Source organism: Sabethes cyaneus, chromosome 3, assembly GCF_943734655.1.
Source record: "Sabethes cyaneus chromosome 3, idSabCyanKW18_F2, whole genome shotgun sequence".
NCBI classification, from domain to species: Eukaryota; Metazoa; Arthropoda; class Insecta; order Diptera; family Culicidae; genus Sabethes; species Sabethes cyaneus.
The window spans coordinates 99,532,491-99,553,433 of record NC_071355.1 but is presented as its reverse complement, the minus strand read 5'-3'; the positions used below and the strand labels follow the sequence as shown (position 1 = coordinate 99,553,433).

At 40.0% G+C, this 20,943-nt stretch overlaps 1 protein-coding gene across 1 annotated transcript in view; it reads left to right on the top strand.

Annotated features, from left to right (window-relative positions):
- LOC128744729 (amyloid-beta-like protein) overlaps window positions 1-20,943 on the top strand; it is a 156,507-nt gene that overhangs the window by 56,102 nt on the left and 79,462 nt on the right. The window contains exon 3 of the mRNA XM_053841928.1: window positions 14,537-14,675. Coding sequence (XP_053697903.1) covers window positions 14,537-14,675 — 139 coding nt within the window. The remainder of the gene's footprint in view (window positions 1-14,536; window positions 14,676-20,943) is intronic.

Sequence of the window (20,943 nt, the reverse complement as noted above, 5' to 3'; positions counted from 1 at the left end):
AGTTATTGGCAATGAACAAGATGTGTGGTTAAACAAGGGATAGATAAGGTAAAAACCTAAAAAAACCTAAACTAGTATTTTTTTTTATTGGAACTACTGACGAAACCAAATTTGTTAAAGAACGCAAAAAAAGTTATGTTATCAAGATCTTCTGTTCATAGCTCAAGTTCATTCTGTGATATCCTTGTAATTTTGTTCTGATCGGAAATACAATACAGCTTTACAAAATTCTTTCGTGTAACCAACGGGATATACCTACAGATTGAAAGCTACATGGATCGCACTATAGCTCTGTGATGTGTGTCAAATTGTTAGTAACGCAATTAAAATATATACCTATAATAAGATAACACATCTGTTTTGATGTAACACCCTTCAAAATGACACAGATGTTTTATGTGCGTAATATGTAGGTCAGATATTCTTCATGGTTAGCCCTAATAACTCAACCGTCAGTAGCATACGGTTCCAGGACGGTCACAGGCACAAAATTTACTTCCTATACGTTGCAGACATAATTTATTTATTGTGCTCTCTGAAAGCCGACCAACTTTAGGCAATCAAAAATCAAATTGACTCGACCAATTCGCCTCGGTTGTGTCTAGATTGCTGCCCCGGACGGAGCGGCTAACCAGGAATAGCGAAATAATGCCATTAATAAATAACACTAACAGCCGCAGCCTATCTCCACTGAGACCCGTGCCATAAATCATGTGTTGGCCATTGTAATACTGCATTGCCATATTATGGGCGAGTGAAAAACTGCTGTGCTTTGCTTTAGGTACTCTACTTTCATCGATTGTAGGACAACTAGGTAACACTGATGAATCGACTATTTAGCCAATATTGAGCAACTCAACGGTAGTTAGGTTAGTTTATCACGAAGTACATAACTTTGAGATAATATAATTTCTTTTTTCTCTGTACATATTAGGATGCATATCACAAAATAAGACGAATTGATAAAACTGAAATTTTGTGTAAAAATGCAGTTAACTTTTTATATATTTCCTAGATCGATATGACTTTTGACTGACAGCTTGAAATCACCCATCCAACAGGTATGGAGTCTACCACGAGGTTAATGGCATCTGTCGGGGTTACTACTGAATATTGATATTTCGCTGGACATGTGTCCTTGTTCCTTGTACTACTCTCCTGACTGTATCTACAGATTTACACGCCTGATTTACCTTATGCTTTATCGGTGTCTACGCCCCCCACCATATTTAAAGTTGCAGTCCAAGACTGATCATAGGATCGTATGTTCAAAAACTCCATGCGCTCGCCGCACAGCCTTCCTTAAGATCCATGACTCATGGACGTGAAACGCCACTAGAAAAATAGACATCTTGTAAAGATTTGAATAGCATCTCCTATCGCTTTCTCCTCGTGGTACCAACTGGAATACGAGCAACCCTAGCGGAGATCGGGTAACCAACCCCGGTAGAAACTAAGATCATAAGCCGACAGAAAAGGAGGTACTGTGTTGTCTCGGTACTATAAGATCGCAGCCCGATCACGAGACTCGGTAGCATGGTCCTAGTAAGGCAAACTACCCAGATTAATAAACTACAATGAAAAATCAATGAAAATTCGACTCAGAACATTCGGCGTGGACGGCATGGAAGACAACGAAATAAGAAGCTACTGCTCGATCAATTAGAGCCCCAAAAGTACGGAATCGTGGCACTGCAAGTGATCTGTCGCAAAGACGAGAAGATGTGACGGGTCCGAGGCAGCAAGGTCCAATTTTACCAGTGCAGTGGAGGGACCAACCAGTGGAAGCTCAGAACAGGCTGCGCATCACTAGGAGCGCAGAATGCGAATGCAGTTCGCGCAATAGACTGGAAAGCGATAAGCGAAAGGATGCCTATGTTTAAACCGGTTTCTTCAGCTATGCCATCATAAACGTGCATTGTCTACACGAAGCGAAATTCGACGACGAGAAGAAAGCGTTCCATGCGCAGCTAAAGACAACGTACGACAGCTGTTCACCACGGGACATTAAGATCGTCATCGGGGATATGAACGCCCAGATAGGTAGGGAAGCGATGTAAACACCGATAATCGGACCTCATAGCGTGCACACTGACACGAACGATGACGGTTAGTTAACGATTCATCAACTTCGAAGCTTGCTGGTGATCAGAAGTACTTTCTTCTCTCGCAAAGATATCCGTAAATCCTGGAAATCACCTTATCTACGAACATTGGACCAAAGCGACGAACATTACATAGTAACGGTACACATGTGCTCAAATCTATTCGGACGAGCCAAAAAGATTAACACAGAGCCTCTGAGATTGCTCAGAGAAGTCTTAGAAGGAATTCTGCAGAGGATTCGTACAAACTACCATGCTTATAGAACCAGGATTCTAACATGAGAATCCAACAACGTATCATATGTAACTCGGTAATGAAATCGCCTTCACCATGAAATAGGAATAGTCAAGATTTTAAAAACAGGAATCCTGGTGTGTTAGCAAGGGTATATGCCTCACGACAGAGCGTCAATCCTCGGTTGAACAAGCGGCAATTAGGCACTCACGAGTTGCTCAAAACTACACGCGCCCACTGGATGAAGTTCTAAGTTCCTCTGTGGAGCTACGTGCTTCGATCCTCGAAAACGCGCAGCCGTCAATTAGACCGCAATCGCGGTGCTGAATAAAGAAAACACGACTCCACGAAATGATTGGTTTGACAGGGAATGCAAACAGGCGAAAGAGACGCTTGAAAAAATTATCTAAGCAGTACCAGAAGATGGAGAATTTAGTCAAGTATTGACGAGGGCAGAATGAGTTGACCATGATCCTTAGAAGGAAAAAGCGCCAGTTGGTGGACAGAGATCGTCAACAGTTAGAATAACCATTCCGGGTTAATAAGACGTGCAGAAGATGAACCAATCTCGTAAATGTCACACACCGAAGCCAGATATGTGTAGGAAAGAGGAGAGAAAATGAGCGCGAGGTGGTAGATAAGTGAAACCAGTTCTTCGCTGAGCATCTCAACGGCGATGTAATAGTACAAGACCGAACGGAAGTTATCCTAGGAGTGCCTACAAACGATATCAGTGTGTCAGCTCCCGATCTCGAAGAAATCCGGCAAGAAATCAGTGAGCTGAAAAATAATAAAACCGCCTGAAAAGACCAACTTTTGGTACAACTCTACAAAAATGGCTAAAAAACACTAGCAACGGCACTACACTGGATAATTTCAAGGATTCGGGAGGAGGAGAAGTTTATGGAGTTATGTCCTATTCACAAAAAGAGTGATTGGCTGGTCAACGCCGCCTACAAGGTGTTCTCCAAGATTTTGTTACGTCGAATATCCGCAATAGCAAAAGAATTCTTAAGGCTGTACCAGGCGGACTTTATGGGGCCCGTGTTACTACGAATCAAATTTTCTCTCTCCGATAGATCATCTAGAAAAGCCGCGAGTATAAAATGCCAACGCATCATATTTTCGTGGATTTCGGGACAGCATATGATACAGTCGAGCGCGAACAGCTATGGCAGATGGCAGTAGTTTGCGGTAAGGGAATGGACTGTCCTGTTTGTTATTCAACATCGCTATTGAACGTGTTATCTGGCGAGCGGGCATCAAAACAAGAGGAAAGATTTTCATCAAGAGTAGCCAATTCCTAGCCTTCGCATATCTCGACATCATTACTAGAAACCTTGGGACGGCGAAGCCAATCTTAGCCAGAATAAAAAACGGCTGCGAGGAGGATTAGGTTACAAGTCAATGCGTTGAAAACCAAATATATCTTAGGAAGAGGATCCACAGAAAACAACGTTCGCATCCCACGGACAGTGACTGTTAATGGCGATGAGCTGGAAGTGGCTGATTAGTTCATATATTATGGTTCTCTGGTCACCGCCGACAATAATACAAGTAGGGAGATTCAACGACGCTTTCAAGCTGAACTTCTCCTACTTTTTCCTCCTTCGATCAAGGAGCATACGCCGCTGCATAAAGCTAACGAGGTCTAAAACGGTATTCAGACCGCAGGTCCTTACAGACTTGAGACAGTACATTTACTTACGGAAGACAGCTACAGCTGCAACCATTTGAAGGGATTCCCATCGTACATCTGGCTAAAACAGGGAGGCTACGGTGGGCCAGCCACGTCGCAAAGATGCCGGACGACTGTGCAGTGAAATCCGTTTTCTTGAAGACACCTACCTGCATCAAGAATAGAGGAGTGCAATGTGATAGATGACCAGGTTGAAGCCGACTTGCATGTGTCAAGACGCTGAAGTAATTGACGATGAGTAGCCCAGCTCCTAGTGCAGTAAAGAGGAATTCTTCATACGACAAGAACCGCCCCGGCTCTATGCTGTTAGAAGTAGGTAAAGATTTGAATACTGTGGGATCTTAGCAACATACGCAATCCATGGAAATCCCTGTTCGCTGACGCTATTTCTCCGTATTTCTAGCTTAATTGTCGCTTATCGCTAATGTAGCTAAGTAAATAGGTTCGTCAACTGCTTCTAAAATATTACAATCAATAGTATTCGCAGCACCAACACCATTCTCGGGATACCACGCTCTCTAGCAGTCTCTACCAGTTTCCTTTTTGTGAGCTTTAAGGACCTCTTTCATAGCTCCATAGCCAATGATATCGAAGTCGTCTACAAAGATTACGTACAGACATTGTAGTGATGGTCCTAGAGCGGGTTTGCAAAGCCGCAATGCGATGTTGAACAGCAAATGAGACAGTTTGTAATTTCGATTCAATTTTTTTTGTATGGATATTACAACTACGACCGGTATTTTGATCTATTGTGATATTATCCAGGTGTAGTTTCCGCACTTCGTTTTTGTAGTATCGCTATAGAGTGAGCGAACTGCTTTTCACCCCTTTTTCCTTTTATGCTTCTTACTACTTTTCAATCAATCTTGCTCTCTACAGCCAGGAATTTCGGAGACTAGTTATAATTTGGACTGGAGGCTTCATGATTTAAATTACTTAACTTCATGGACGAGTCAGATATTTCATCCGCTATTCTGACGATTTATGTAATTCATTTTGCTTGAGAGAATCATATGCTGCGTTGAAATTTATTAACAGATGGTGTGCCAGCACACAAGTTAAATCCTCGAAAATTATGTTGCGATAAGCATTTGGTCCATTGTAGATCGTGGAGCTTTCGCAAACAGCACTTACGTCCCCTCAAAGGTGTTACGTTAATCTAACCATTTCGTACGCTGTGATTTGAAACAAACAACCTTCAACCAAACACAGCAAACAGCAGACTTCTTAATTTCCTTGAATGGCTGCAACTTCGACCTTTATCTTTTGCTAGACTTTCTTGCTAGAATACCCTTTCGTGCCGGTTCAAGTAAATTCCTTTCATTCCAAGTACCGAATCTTTAATAATTGTGGTCCTTTTCGTTCGTTAAAGTCCACATTAACCTTAAAAATTTAACAGAAACTCACCTAAAGTAGTATGCTGAATATTTTCGACTCGAAATTTCGAGAACACACCTTCCCAAGCAACAATGTGAGATTTATTGTGCTCATATTGCAGTTTTCATGAACAATTTTGGTCATAAAAGCCATCATAAGAGTATAATAAAACACAAATAATGCTGGGGCTAATAGCCTGTTTACTCACGTACGGCAGACGATCTGCCGGTGTGTGGTTTTTGGTGTCCAGCTCCGTGTGTGGACTGCCTTAAGGTCCCAAATTAAGCTTCGTCCAAAATTTACTTAAAAAGATATTCATCAAATTCACTTTCGCTTATGGACTATTCTTTTATGAAAACAATTGTAGAGACAGAGAATTGCTAACAATTCAGTCGGTAGATAGTCAAATTATTTTTAATGACAACAATTCACCACAAATGAAGAATTTTTCCTTTCTTAATTTAAAACAAACTTGTTTCTATATAAAGTATAAACTGAACGTTTATCGAAAGAAATCTTATTTAACAGTGATCAACTAGATTGTAATGCGTATTTAAACTAAACTAAATCATAAGCATGAACAGAAATCGCATATTCCAGACACTGAATATGTATCACGTAGTTACTGTAATACAATGAGACCCTGTGGATAGTTTATAATCGGTTTAAATTTTATTGCTCATGCAATACGGATTTGAGAGAAATGAGACAAAATAATGAACCGATTTCCATCAACCGATTATCGATGGAAGAAGCACTACATCGTAATATTTCAACGAGAGGCACAGATAATTCTATGCATACATGTAATAATCAACGAATGTCTAGCCCTAGTCATAGCTCTAAAGCTCTATGAAAATGTACCTATATATCGTTGCAGAAACTAGAATGCGTATCCTGATTAACATTAGAGACCAAATTAATGAAATCTGATTTTCTTTCTATTTCTTATTTCACTACTTCCTTTACTTGGCTCCTAATAAGAAAAAAAAATGGATTCTACCTTTGTAATCCAATGTCTTGCTGAAAATTTCAGACGTGATTAAACAAATTTCTACCCGGTTGTGATTATCAACCGTTGTCGGGATAGTTCTAATATTTACGAAGCAAGGATTTATTTCGACAGGGAGTGCGTACGGGTATGGGTATTTGTTACTTCAATGTTCCTTGCGTCACACCCGCACCTGGTAATGTTATTTGCCGGTATACAGTATAGTGGAAATGGTTTGTCGAGTAAAGTCGCATCTATCTTTAGCAGGCACTTCAAATTTACTTGGTGAGTTTTATTACCCTTGTGGGCTCCCGAACACAATTAAGGACTAGAACCAAAGAAGTGTTTTGAACAGATTAATGGCCTGCCAACAGAGTAGAAATACAGTTGCAATACATAGCGAATCTGACCATATTTACTTGTTCAGGAAAATAAATTCTTCTGCGGCAGCTACTTGTTTGTTGGGATTCGGTTTTCGGTAAGATTGAAAACATTATGTCCAAGTAGTGCAATCATCATTACTTTGCAGCAGAAGGATGACAAAATCGATTTTCTGCTTGTGATTGTTTAAAAAGGTGTGCTTTATAGTTTTTAAGCAATGCTGTTCAAACGTGTTGGATCAAGAAGTTAAATTTATTCATGCAAATATATAGTGTAACAAATATAGGTATGCTTCAAATTGCCGAAAGCATGTTTTGGATTTACATAACTAAGATACGATTGGAAATCGTAGTAGCATTCACTATAGAAAAATCTCAAAGTGGTCTAAAAGCAATGACAAGCAAAAGATATCGAAAAATATCGGAGCGATTTGACATGAAATTCAATGTATCATACAAAGATAAGTGCCATTGGAGCAGCTGTTGTTTCAACAAGACGGCGTAACATGCCATTCCTCACGCTTGTAACAAATGGTTGATTGAAACATTGACATTAAAACATTGAAAAGTCAAGTTCTGAAGGACGTTTATACACATGGCTTTGTTTTTTTTCATTGAAACGTTTTGGCGAATGAAAAATTTCGCATAACGGTCCCATAAGTTAGCTTTGAAGGGCATGCATCATGCAATTTAAAGCCGTTGGACTATATTTTGTGGGATTATGTGAAGTGTCTGGTTTACCCTCGAAGCCGCATACAATTGATGCCTTGGAAGACAACGTTTCCGTTATCTATACCTATAAAAATGGATTTCTGTCTGTCTGTCTGTCCGTATGTTCCGTGTTTAGAAGGGGGACTCCCATACAAATGAAATACAAATTTCCTCATAATTTGAGAACAAATCAAGCAAATGGAACCAAATGTGGCATGTCGAGGTGTTAAGAGGCAGAAAATTTTTCTATGGTGAATTATGATCCCTCCCCCTTTTAAGAGGTGGGGCTCCCATAACTCGAGAACTAATCAAGCAAATGGAACCAAATTTGGCATGTGGGAGTTTTAGAGGCAGGCATTTTTCTAAGGTGAATTAGGACCCCTCCTTCCTTTAAGAGGGGGGGGGGCTCCCAAGCAAATAAATTACAAATTTCCTCATAACTAGAGAACTAATTAAGCGAATGGAACCAAATTTATCATGTGAGGGTTTTAAAAGGGAGGAATTTATTTTATGATGGTTTTAGACCCCTTGCTAGCACGGATGTTACAAAGTTGTAGTGGTAACCGAAATATGACTAATTTTAGTCGTAATCCGGTTGCTTCAACTAAATGGACCTAAAGTGTGCTACTTAGGCCTCGCCCCTGAAATAGTGGGATAAGGACTCTCATACAAATAAAACAGAAAATTTTGCGTAACTCTAAAACTAATCGAACTCGAGAAATTTTAGACTCTTCCATAAAACATTAGTCAAAAAGGCTATTACAAATATTTTATAAAGTCTTTGTCTTTCCAGTGCTGGGCAACTGAAGGGAAAGAGATTTTTTTTTAATCGAGCAAATCAGAAACTTGCTAAACTTGAGATTGTGATAAAGATCATTCGAGATTCATGATTTATGTACAGCACATTTTTATGTAAACACAGTAATTTGTGGCAATACGAAGTTTGTCGGATCAGCTAGTCACATCATACAATGCCATATGTTGAAAACCGTATGCAAATAAAACGCAAAAGATTATTTTCTGATTAAGGCCAAGTCCTATATTTCTTGTAAAAACAAACGCGCTTTATTTTAGCTTAGACACTATTGGCATTGATAAAGAAGTTTCAAGCCTCCTCGGACTCTCGTAAAGAACTAATAGTAAAGAGTAAAACCGCGATGAGTTCAAATTATTACTAAAAATGAGTCTGTTAGATTGGTATCGTACTTAGAGGTAGAAACAACCCCCATCCCCCAAACATAATTCTAGCTACGCTACTGTCCTTCTCTCAGATTTGAATTCTATGGACTATTTTTTCTTCCTTGTCTCATCACTGCGACCAGTACTGTTGATCTATTGTGATATCGCCAGTGCAGTAGCCTGCACTGTATTTCCTTTTGTTATAATCGCTATTGAGTGAGCGATATGCTAATTATTAATTGAGTTTACTTTTCTCTATTATACACACCTTGTTTCTCACGCCAGTACTAAGCGTCTGACATTTAACTATAAGAGTGAATATTGCACTGTCAAGAAGTTTCATTCGGTTAACATAGAATTAAGTATGAAAGAATGGTAATAACAGGCTCGAGAATAAACCCATTCTAAAGTCACTTGACATCAAATGACCTGATTCTACTAAGAAATATACGAACTCACCCACTGGTCTCGGTATAACCTTGCGTCTACAGAACCCCCCAACCAGGACTATTTACTTATCCTTTTGAACACTAACCCACACAATTATGTAGGTGAAGGCTTTTCTTAAAAACGCTGTCTAAAAGCTTTTATGTGACCTACAAACTACAAAAACTGAGCAATGTCAGCTCAAATGTTTCACTTCAAATTCCATCCTTCAACCATGCACCATGAAGTTTTGTTGTTTCGTAGTAACGTTTTTCCGCTAAACTGGTCAAAAACGACTGCTCTTTAAAGGGTGATCGAATGCACCTGCACTTTGAACCGAACCAAAATGCTTTCTTCGCATTCTTAAATATTGGGATCCCAGCAGCTGCTTCCTCATAAGTTCCAGATATTAAATTGAAGCAACGTCCGCATAAAAATAGGGAGCGAGCAGCTGATACACGGTATTGTACGAATGCATATTCATTCATGTGCACATGTTCCCACTTTGATCGGGTTCTGGGTGATAAAAATTGAGAAATAATAGTTTCGCACTAGCTGTAAAATTTTTTGTTTGAATTTGAGTGGAGCGCAATTATATTCCAATCTGAACAATTCAGTTGAGGTATTTAAAATCAAATATTGATTGAACCACACGCTGTAATAACTAGTTTATTTACACATTATGTACATTTCTCTCGTTAGATTAACTTAATGATTTTGTATGTGGTGTTGATGAAAATATCTACAATTTGATTTATAGATATCAGTATATTCGAAATAATGCAGTGAAAGCAGAAGTTATTAATCGGATACAGTTTTTTCCAATTACCGTTTTGATTGCACTGATTGCAATAACTAATTAAATTTCGAAAACTAATAGAATTTCGTATTGATGCTTATTTTTTATCATGGAGAAATTCTAAATTTGATTTACAGGTTTAAAATAGTGAAACTTAATTCTAGTGCATTTAATTGCAACTGCCCCGTTTTTTTCTGTTTGCAAAGAGTAATGGCTTAGAAGCGAATAACAGTAGTGGTAAAATTTCGTACAGCTTTTAGCACGTATAAAATCCAAAAGAGCTGCAGCCATTTACCACGTGCAGTAAATCCAGGTTCCGTGTGCAGGCCGCGAAAATGAATGGCCGCGGTTGTTTCCCAGTGCGGATACAAATGGACCACATAGGACAAGTCGTGTACGCATTGCATTGGCATAGTGCAAGCATTCAAAGCACAGTGAAGCACACGCTATTGTTATATTGGTTTCAAAATGTGATAAAAATTATAGAAGCGGAGGTTAAATGTTTATCATAAAGCAATAAATTAATCTGATTCGTGGAAAATTTATAGCTCTGGTTCGGTTTTGTATTCATAGTCAAACTAACACGCTTCTCCCCGAGTAAATTGGTTATTCAGAAGCTGTGCTGCGAAGACGGGGTTCAGAGTAAATGTTTAATCCGAAGCAGAATACGGACCAACCGGAAAACGCCAAGCGGTGTACAGTTCAGTTTGCCGTTTTCCAGCGTTTAAACATGACGTGATTTTTTTCAATTGCTTGTTTGACACAGCGCGTTATAAAGGGCATTGTATGGTATTTTCGGCATACTTCTAATTATTGGGGCCACTCTGTTTTCGTGTAACTGTACCTGAAGAACCAATTTATAACTACGAAATGAATGTGCAAACATAATAGTATATTGGTAAGAATTAGTGAAGATTTTCCCCTTAGAATACGGAGAACAGAGAGTTGGCCCAAAATAGAAACAGGCTGAAAAACTGATGCCGCAACCCTGTATTATTATTTTTAAATCTTTAAAGTAATTTTAGAATGGAAGGAACAGTATCACATTCTCCAACCTGAAAGCTAGTAATCAGAAAGGTAACAAAATTGTATGAAATTATATATATTAAGCGCAGTGGAATTAGGGTAGGTAACCAGAGTTATAGTAAAAATAAAATATTGCGACATTTGCCCCTATTTAGACTACTTCGATTTACTCGACTATCACAGTCGAATCTCGCACACGATTTCGCTCAAGGAAAATAAAGTAAAAAAGAAGGGCAAGAAGGAAAAAGAAGTCAAACTCATAAGTTGATTAAACTAAATGCCACTCTAGTGTCAAATTAACAGTGCAAAATGCGGTATGTTTCATCAAATGATTATCACAGTCATAAAAGGGGCATTAATACAAGGGAATGATTGTTTGTTTTGGTTGATCGATAAAGATTATCAGGCAATATCCGCAAATGCAAAGAATAGGATAACCAACCTATTTTGGACCCCATCAGCAGCTGTACATAATGTGGACACTTCCATTTGATTTTGCTGTAAGTGTCCAAATTATGTTCAGCTGATGGGGTCCAAAATCGGGTTTTAATGAAAAGGAAAATGAAAATGAAAATGAAGGGCATGGCCCATTTGGTGTAAAGTTATTTGGCATAACTGATTAGAACTGACTATCATTGACGGTCCGTTACGTTACCATTGACGGATGCTGACGGTTATTCTAAATCATGCTGCGCAACCCTGCGGCACCAGTTTTTCATCCTGTTTCTATTTTGGGCCTATCCTCTGTTCTCCACATTCTAGGGGGAAAATCATCACTAAATCTTCACTCTATCTCATGAACAATTTTAGTTTAATTTTAATTTTAATTTAATTTAAAGTAGATTCCAGAACCAAATTTTAAAACCGACTATGACGACCTTACTGTCATAACAACCATCTGATGACCCACATATGACCACGTTATGATAATATTGCCCAGTTTTAATGTAATCATTAAAACCCGATATGCTAACCATCTGTAGACTACAGATTTAATTCGAGGATCATACTAGGCCTATATACGAGTGAGACCTATAATGCATTTGTATTGTTCTACAAAGCTTCACATGAAGCTTGCTGCGCTAAAAGCGAAAACAGCACAACAGCGCAAGAAATAGAAATTAAGCTTTCCTGGCAGATCAACCTGCAATAAATTTTGTTTTATGGCCGTCTTATTAAAATATGTGAACTAACAAAAAGATATTTTTTAACAATTTTAACAGTTATAAACCACATGCACATCAAATTTTATCGTGCATATTTGAATAAAAAGCACGTAAAATTAATGCGCCGTCGAAGCTGATTTATAAAAACTTGTTTTCTAAAGAAAATAAATAAGTTTGATTAGTCAAGCTCAATTTCCCATAATATTGCTCTAGCTGTATTCTATAATATGCGAAGATGCGAACACATCGAAAACAACTTCGTCGGTGCAACTCGCACTTTATTTTGAAAAAATTGTCCGAGTATTTGTGTCACGGTTTTTACTTGCAGTAATATCAATGACCTAATATTTTTCATGGATATATCTAGCAACGCTTCGTAACAACTGCGATAAATCTGCTTGATTGGATATTACCATTCCAAAAGCATTATAAAACTATGAGTTATTCGCCTTTGTGTGCAAGTGCATATAAATATTGTAGCCTTGAAGTTGTATTGTAGTTTGACAAACAGTTTCCATAAGAACAGTTTTGTATTGATACGCCAATGTATTGGTACGCGTTCTCTAAGGAATACTCAGAATTGTTTTGTTACATAGCCAACGGTAATCGTTATTCTGCAATAAAATCTTCATAAAATTTAATAAAACCTAGCAGCTATAGATTTATTACTTGGGTATGGTTGCACATTCGTTTCGTGGGGATGAGTTGTCTCTTCAGGTACAAGTAACACGAAAACAGAGTAGGCCCAATAATTAGATTAGAACCATGCTGAAAATACCATTCAATGCCCTATCACTTTTGATATCAAACTTTGCACAATGCTCCCCTTAAAAAAACTGTCTGAAACTTCCGATTTCTGCTGATTTCCAAGGAGCGAATAAAATACATTTTAAGACCTTTTGGCTTGTCGAGAACGGTACCCTACTATGCGCCATCGTTCCAGAGAATTTCTTTTCATCTTATCCCCACAAACCTAGTCTTCATGCAGCCGACGTAACATTCTTACATTTTTATGCTCGTTTAAAGCGACATCGTTATATCACCGTTGGATGATATTTTGTCAGCCTATGATTATGTAAATTCACTTAATTTCATGCTTGCTTGCTGGATGAGGCTTCGGTATCTTTTTATGCTGAGGCGCTCGTTCTGGTCTGCTTTGAATATCATACGGCTCCAGCATCAAAATTAGCTTATTACGGAGTGTGCGCCGTGCACAAAATGTGTGATAATTATATTAAGTAGATACTATTTATGTACAATTGCTTCAATATCAACTGTCTCGCAAGCATTTTTCTGTGTGTTATCGTTATTTTGCTTGAACTCATATGCATTTTATTGTTGCTACGAACTTCGAAAATTTACATGATGCATTAAATGAGTCTACAGCAGATATCTTTTTACTAAATACCATTATAGTATTTATTTATTATTTAATAATAAATTTAGTATTTATTATGGATTACCATTTCCACAGTGGTCGTTTAGCAAATGCTAACGCTTAATTGGTTGAACCTTATTTTCAATTTTTTTCAACTGACTGTTTGAAAGTTATTCAAATATCAATTTAACGATTAATTGCGTGTTCAGTTACATTCAGTTGAATTGATATTATATATGGCCTGTTACATTAAAAATTCCGTTTCATTTTAATATACGCAATCCAAATCAATGTTTTGCACTTCATTTTCCTCGTAATATTTATATAGACGAAATCCATTATATATGAATTAGTAGCTTTGGGTACAGTTTTATTTTCCCCCATAGCTATTCCTGTGATTGATCCTTTTTCTGTACCAGCAGCTTCGTGATTATAAATAGCTCTAGCAGAAGGAGCTTAATCTTTTACTTTTTTATAACCCGTTGGCGAGAACCTCCATCGTGGAAAAAATACATTAAGAAAAGCAAGACTTGACAGATTGGTGTCAACTGTCCACCGAAAATGTATTTTCACTATATTTCTATCATGATCCGGTCATCACAATAGTCGTATTGGCTATGGCAATAAGTACTTTAGATACAGTGTGCTTAAAATTCCAAGTTTATCTCATAATTCAACAAGCTATGGAGTGATAAAGAGCATACAAATGAATGTAGAACCTAAATTTGTTCGCCAACTTTAATAGCAATTTAATGAGCTCGTTTCTCATCTTATGATGATTCGCAAGACGTGACAAGCATTACGATGTAGAGGGAAACTCAGAGGGAGCTAAATTTCGAGCATCAACTTATTTCCTAAAAATGTTTATTAAAGCACGATGATATCTTCCTCAATTTATGTCTCTTCCACCTGGTTACAGCTTTCTGTTCTCTTATTTCCAAAATTAACCGAATATACTCTCTAAGATACGGTTCTAAGTGAAATTTACTGCCATTTTTGGCCACCGATGAAACAAGTTTAATAACGTTCCACTTTTGTTTCGTTCCCTTTTTTCCCATTTGCAGGTGTATCCAGGTCGTGATATCACGAATATCGTCGAGTCGTCCCACTATCAGAAAATCGGTGGCTGGTGCCGACAAGGTGCACTGAACGCAGCCAAGTGCAAAGGCGCTCAGCGATGGATCAAGCCATTTAGATGCTTGGGTAAGTGCCAGTGGGTGGTGAAGCTATTTTCATCGAAACATACAACGGTTGGTTGGCAGAAATTCCACACATTTCACGGCACCGTAGTGGAAAGACTGTACGTACAGTGGCATACTTTTATCGTTCCCGCGATAGTTTTCCAACACCCGAAAGTACAATGAAGCAGTGCATATCTGAAATTAAATTCAATTTATCTGAACCTACAATCGGACGCCGTCGTACGTAATGGTTCTGCTATTCGGTGGTTCTGAATGTTTTACTATTTATTTCTTATGGTTCCAATTGTTTGCCAACTGGACACTTATTTCATGAAATGGTATTCCCTGTTACTGTTGCGATCACAGATTTGCGTCAAAGGAGGGTACTATATTTTATTTAGTTTTGTTTCTATTTATTTATATATGCCGTTAAATTTAAACTGTTTGAAACTAATATAGAACTTGACACAGTGGGAATTTTTTCGATAAAAATTTATTTATTCTAATATGTATCTAGCGCGACTGAAGCAACCGGAGGTCGCCGAAACTACGCGTTATCTCTCGAAACCGCGCTGCCGAAAGAGGGCGAGCTGGATGAAGAACATCTTGAGGACTGTTGGGATGCCTTGAAAACAGCCATTAATAGCGTAGCGGAGAACGTTCTAGGCCGTGTAGCACTGAATCGACGTAACAAATGGTTTGATGAGGAATGTCAGCAGATATTGGCTGAGAAGAACGTAGCGCGGGTACAAATGCTGCGTAGAGTTACCCGTCAGAATGTGGAGCGATACAAACAGAAGCGGAGGCAGCAAACCCGACTCTTCAAGGAAAAGAAGCGCCACCAAGAGGAGAAGGAGTGCGAAGAACTCGAACAGCTGTACAGCTTTCACGACACACGGAAGTTCTATCAGAGACACAACGAATCTCTCAAAGGCATTGTGCCGCGGGCCGAAATGTGCAGAGATAAAGATGGAGGTATCTTGACTAACGACCGTGCGGTGATCGAAACGTGGAAGCAGCACTACGATGAACACCTGAATGGCGTGCAGGCGGAAGACCATGATAGCGGAGGAAGTGACCACATTGGTGTAGCAAGCCAGATGTGCCACCCCCACCGATAAGGGAAGTTAAAGAAGCCATCCAGCGGCTGAAGAACAACAAAGCAGCGGGAAAGGATGGCAATGGAGCGGAACTTATTAAGATGGGCCCATACAAGTTGGCCAGCTATCTGCATCAACTGATTGTCAAGATTTGGGATACGGAACGACTACCGGAGAAGTGGAAAGACGGGGTTATCTGCCCTATCTACAAGAAAAGTGATGAGCTGGATTGTGAGAACTACCGAGCGATCACTATCCTGAATGTCGCCTACAAAGTGCTGTCCCAAGTCATCTTCCATCGACTATCGCCAATAGCCAATAGATTTGTGGGAAGTTACCAAGCCGGCTTCATGGAGGGTCGGTCTACAACGGACCAAATCTTCACCCTGCATCCTCCAGAAGTGCCGCGAATTCCGAGTCCCCACGCACCACCTGTTCATCAATTTCAAAGCCGCATATGATAGTGTAAACCGACAAGGGCTATGGAAAATTTTGGACGAAAACGGCTTTCCAGGTAAGCTTACTAGACTTATCGTGGTTACGATGGATGGGATTCAATGCTGTGTGAGAATCTCGGGTGGATTGTCGGACCCATTCGAATCTCGCAGGGGACTTTTTTTTCCATGTGTGTTCCATCTGAGCCCCCGTACAAAGTGCACACTGTACTAATTAGACCGGTTTTCCTCTACGAACACGAAACGTGGACACTGCTAGAAGAGAACGTACGTGCACTTGGAGTTTTCGAACGGCGGGCGCTATGAACCATCTTTGGCGGAATGCAAGAGAACGGTATATGGAGGCGAAGAATGAATCACGAGCTCGCGCGTCTCTACGGCTAACCAAGTATTCAGAAAGTGGTTAAAGCTGGACTGATACGTTGGGCAGAACATCTCTGAATTTCGCTGGGATAAAATTGATATTCTTTTCAAAGGAATCCATTTCATATAGAATCTATATGAACCTGGTGATCAGGCCGTATGACCGGTTCCGGGCCCGGGGAGGGTTTCTCTTCTGATTCATGCACGGAACGGATTTCGGAGGAACTTGTCCGGGACCTGGAATCGGCCATATGACCTCTGAGAGACATGAGATGATCGCTATTTTGTCGAGCGCTGATGTTTTTTGATATGCGCCACGACATACTTTACTGATGCTGAAATGTCCCTTCATGGGAAACGGTTTCGGATTTATAGTGTCCCCCCGGATCCGGATGGCGCGCACAATGGCTCATAACTGCGGCAAAGTAACTGATATGTCTACAGTCGATGATATGTTTACAAAAATCTACAGATTTCAAACAATTTTTAAATATTTGGCAACTTTATCTAAAAAAGCTTTGTCACGGTCCCCCAAGGAACTCCGAATAAAAAGGAAGGAATAACTCCGGGACCATATGACATAGGCCATTATCTATAGATATTATCAAAATAGAAAATATTTTCGGCAAAATTTCCAAATTTGGTAACAAAATATTGAAAGATAAAAAAGTTATGGCCATTTTAGTGAATTTTAAGGTGCTAAAAATGATGTAGACCTTAGAGAGGTTAAGTTCGTCCGATACTGCCCTACGAAATCTCTTGCAATTAGGGATAGATGACGTAACAAAATCTGGGAGAACACCTTGTAGGCGGCGTAATGTCGCGGTTCCGAGCCAACACATTTCTTAATTCAGTCGCCCGTTCTGGATCAGACGCTGTCGTGAGCTGCTCTTAATCTGAAGTACAGCCGCGTGTTTAGTTAAGGAATCGTCAAGCCACAAGCATGGCTTTCTCTGACAAGGAAGCAGATACTCAAGGCTGACAAGGCGTTTATATGAGTGCCTTCTTCCCTACCGGTATACGACCTCAGTTTCCACTGGTGTTGTTTACCCGATCTCCCCTGAGGTTGCTCGTATTCTGGTACCACGAGAAAGCAGGGATCTATGTTACGTATTATTCAGCCGTTCAATAACCAACTGCTAGTGCGATGCATATTTGAATAACCGTCAATTGTGCATCAAATTATGATCAACAGAATCAGCTTAATTTTGCAACCCTTCAGAAGTTCCACAAGGCAGTAATTCAGGACCATAGCATATTTTTCAATGCCGTCTACCATGTATTGAAGAGTTAAAAAACCAATTCTATAAAGCTACAGCACAGGAAACGAAGAAGTTTCTGTTGTCAAAGAAGTTGTTTTTTTTCCTGTATGGACTCATCACTGCGACCAGTAACGTTTGATCTATTGTAATAACGCCCGGATGTTTGCTGTATAACCCGCATTGCATTTATTTTTGCTATAATCGCTATTGATTGAGTGATATGCTCATTGAATTTTTTATGCGTGCTTGTGTGTAATTGGGTACCCTTCCTTCAATGCTTTTCTCTACTTTACCAACCTCGTTCCACATGACAGCGCGCAGTCCCCAATTATAGGCATCCCTGGCGTGGCAAAACCAGTGCATTTTACTATAAGGGTCTCATTTTTGCACTGTCAATAGGCCATATCGGGATAATATAGAATTCAGCATGAAGGAAAGGTGATGAGGGGCCTGAAAATAAACCCATGCTAAAGTCACTTTGACATCGAATGGCCTGATTCTACTAAGATTCGAACCCAAGACCATTTGCTTGTCACCTTGCGGCTACAGAGCCCCTCAAGAAGTTGTTTTACTTGACCTTGTTATAAATGTTAAAACAAATAACCAATAACAAATCTCGAAAGTCGTAGTCCTACGTCAAAAGGTGCTTCGATCTAGGTGTAAACTTGGCATGGCACGGAATTCCATCGCCCTGTCGCTTACGTGTTTCAAACTAGCCTGATAATACCTACGCAAATCTGTACAGCAGCATGTTTTGACAGGCTCCAGCCTGCGTTCTACTCGTCTAAAATTGATTGGCATTCCTTTTTAAATCCGTAATTACGTCGATTCTCGTCAATGAATCCAATGACACCTTCTGTTGCTCTGTGGATGGCTTCTTAAAGGCTGTTTCGCTTCTTTAACGCTATTGAGGAGAAAGTTGCGCGGGTAGCCAAACTGCGCAGTGTCACACGGCAAAACGTGGAAAGACACAAACAAAAGAAGATGCAGCGAAACTAAATTTTCCGGGAGAACAAGCGCTACCTGGAAGAGCAGGAATATGTGGAGAGCGGAGCAGCTTGCTCGTTCTCTGGAAACGCGAAAGTTCTTCCAGAAATTGAACGGATCCCGCAAAGGCTTTGTGCCGCGAGCCAAAATGTGTCGGGATAAGAATGGCAGTATTTTGACGGACCTCTGAACCTCTGAGGCGAACTTAAGGAGGCCATCATGCAGCTAAAGAGCTATAAATCAGCTAACATTAGAACAGAGATTATAAAAATGGGACCAGAAGAGCTGGTCATTTATATGCACCGGGTAATTGTTAGAATTTGAGATACGGAACAGCTACCGGAGGAGTCGAAAGATGGGGTTATCTGCCCGATCTACGAAAAAGGCAACAAGTTGGACTGTGAAAACTATCGAGCGAACGCCGATCTCAATGCCACCTTCAAAGTGCTATCCTAAATTTCCCACCGACTATCACTAATTGCTAACACATTTGTGGGAACTTATCAAGCTGGCTTAGTAGAAGATCGGTCTACAACGGATCAAATATTTACATTGCGGTAGATCCTCCAAAAGGGCCGTGAATACAGAGTTCCCACGCATCATTTGTTCATTGACTTCAAAACCGCATATGATACCATCGACTGGAAAGAGCTATGGAAAATCATGGACGAGAGCAGCTTCCCAGAAAACTCATCAAACTGATTCAATCTACTTTTTATTTTTAGTCAACAAAACATTCTACAATGATTCAATGTACGACAGATGGAATACAGTACCGTGTTTGGATTCCGGATGGATTGTCAAGTTCATTTGAATCACACAGCGGGCTTCGTCAGAGTGATGGTCTCTCATATCTGCAGTTTAATATAGCGCTGCAAGGTGTTATAAACCGAGCGGATATCAACACGCGAGGCAACAAATCTAGTCAATTCGTCAACTTTGCCGATGGTATGAATATTATCGGCAGAACATCTGTGGCGGTGGCTGAACAGTACACTGAAGCGCAAAGCAGAAAAGATTGGGTTAAAGATAAATACCTCTAAAACAAAGTACATGCTGGCCAGCGTAACCAAAGCCAAACGACGCCGCTTGGGCAGATGTATAATGATCAATGGCGATGAGTTTGAGGTAGTTGACGAATCTCACTGGTAAGGACGGAAAATGATACCATCCGTGAGATTCGGAGGAATATTATCAACGGAAGTCCTACTTACTATGGTGTGAAGCCGGCAACTGCGGTCGAACAAGCTAAGCCCCCATACAAAGACGCTTATTAGACCGCTTACTCTCTATGGGCATGAAACATGGATAATAGACCGTATGAATAAAACAATTTGCTTTGCACTTCCCGTGTATATCTTATGAGAACGTTTGCTCTAACTCTTTTATTCATATGGCCTAATGCTTGAGGTGTACCTGCGAGCGCCCGGAGTTTTCGAAAGACAAGTGCTAAGAACGATCTTCGGCGGCGTACGGGAGAACGGTGTATGGAGGCGGAGGATACTCGTACAGCTCTATGGCGAACACAGTATCCAAAAAGTGGTTAAAGCTGAACGGATACGATGGGCAGGGAATGTTGCAAGACAAACTACCCTGCAAAGATAGTGTTTGTCTCAAATCCGGTAGAAAAAAGACGATCAGGAGTGCAGCGAGCAAGATGGTTAGACCAGATATAGCAAGATTGGGTGGAGAGTACTCGGTGTCCAAAAAATTGCAGAACTGTAGCCCATAACCGAGTTAACTGGAGGAATCTTATTCAACAGGTTTTGTCTTTGGAAGGCAAGGCACATAAGTAAGTAACGCTATTGCAGAACTCCTTGGGAGGGTGTTCGGCTAGCTCTGCCTCACTCGGCAGTACTATCTCGAGGCTTTGCGCCAGCACAGTAGCGGCTTCAGATCCAGAGAGTACCGTGGCGAGCGACGGTGTGGAATGTTGGCAAAAACGGAAAGTCTTTGGTATTGATTGGAACCAATTTTTGCGCTACTATACGGTACGTTCTAACGTTTTTATTTCCTGCCGTGCTATATTCGAACTGTTAGACCTTTAAGTTATCCGTTCTTTCCTACGGTTATTCTTACCCTAGATGATTCCTCGAGAAGGTAGCGATTGGAGTTACTGGACA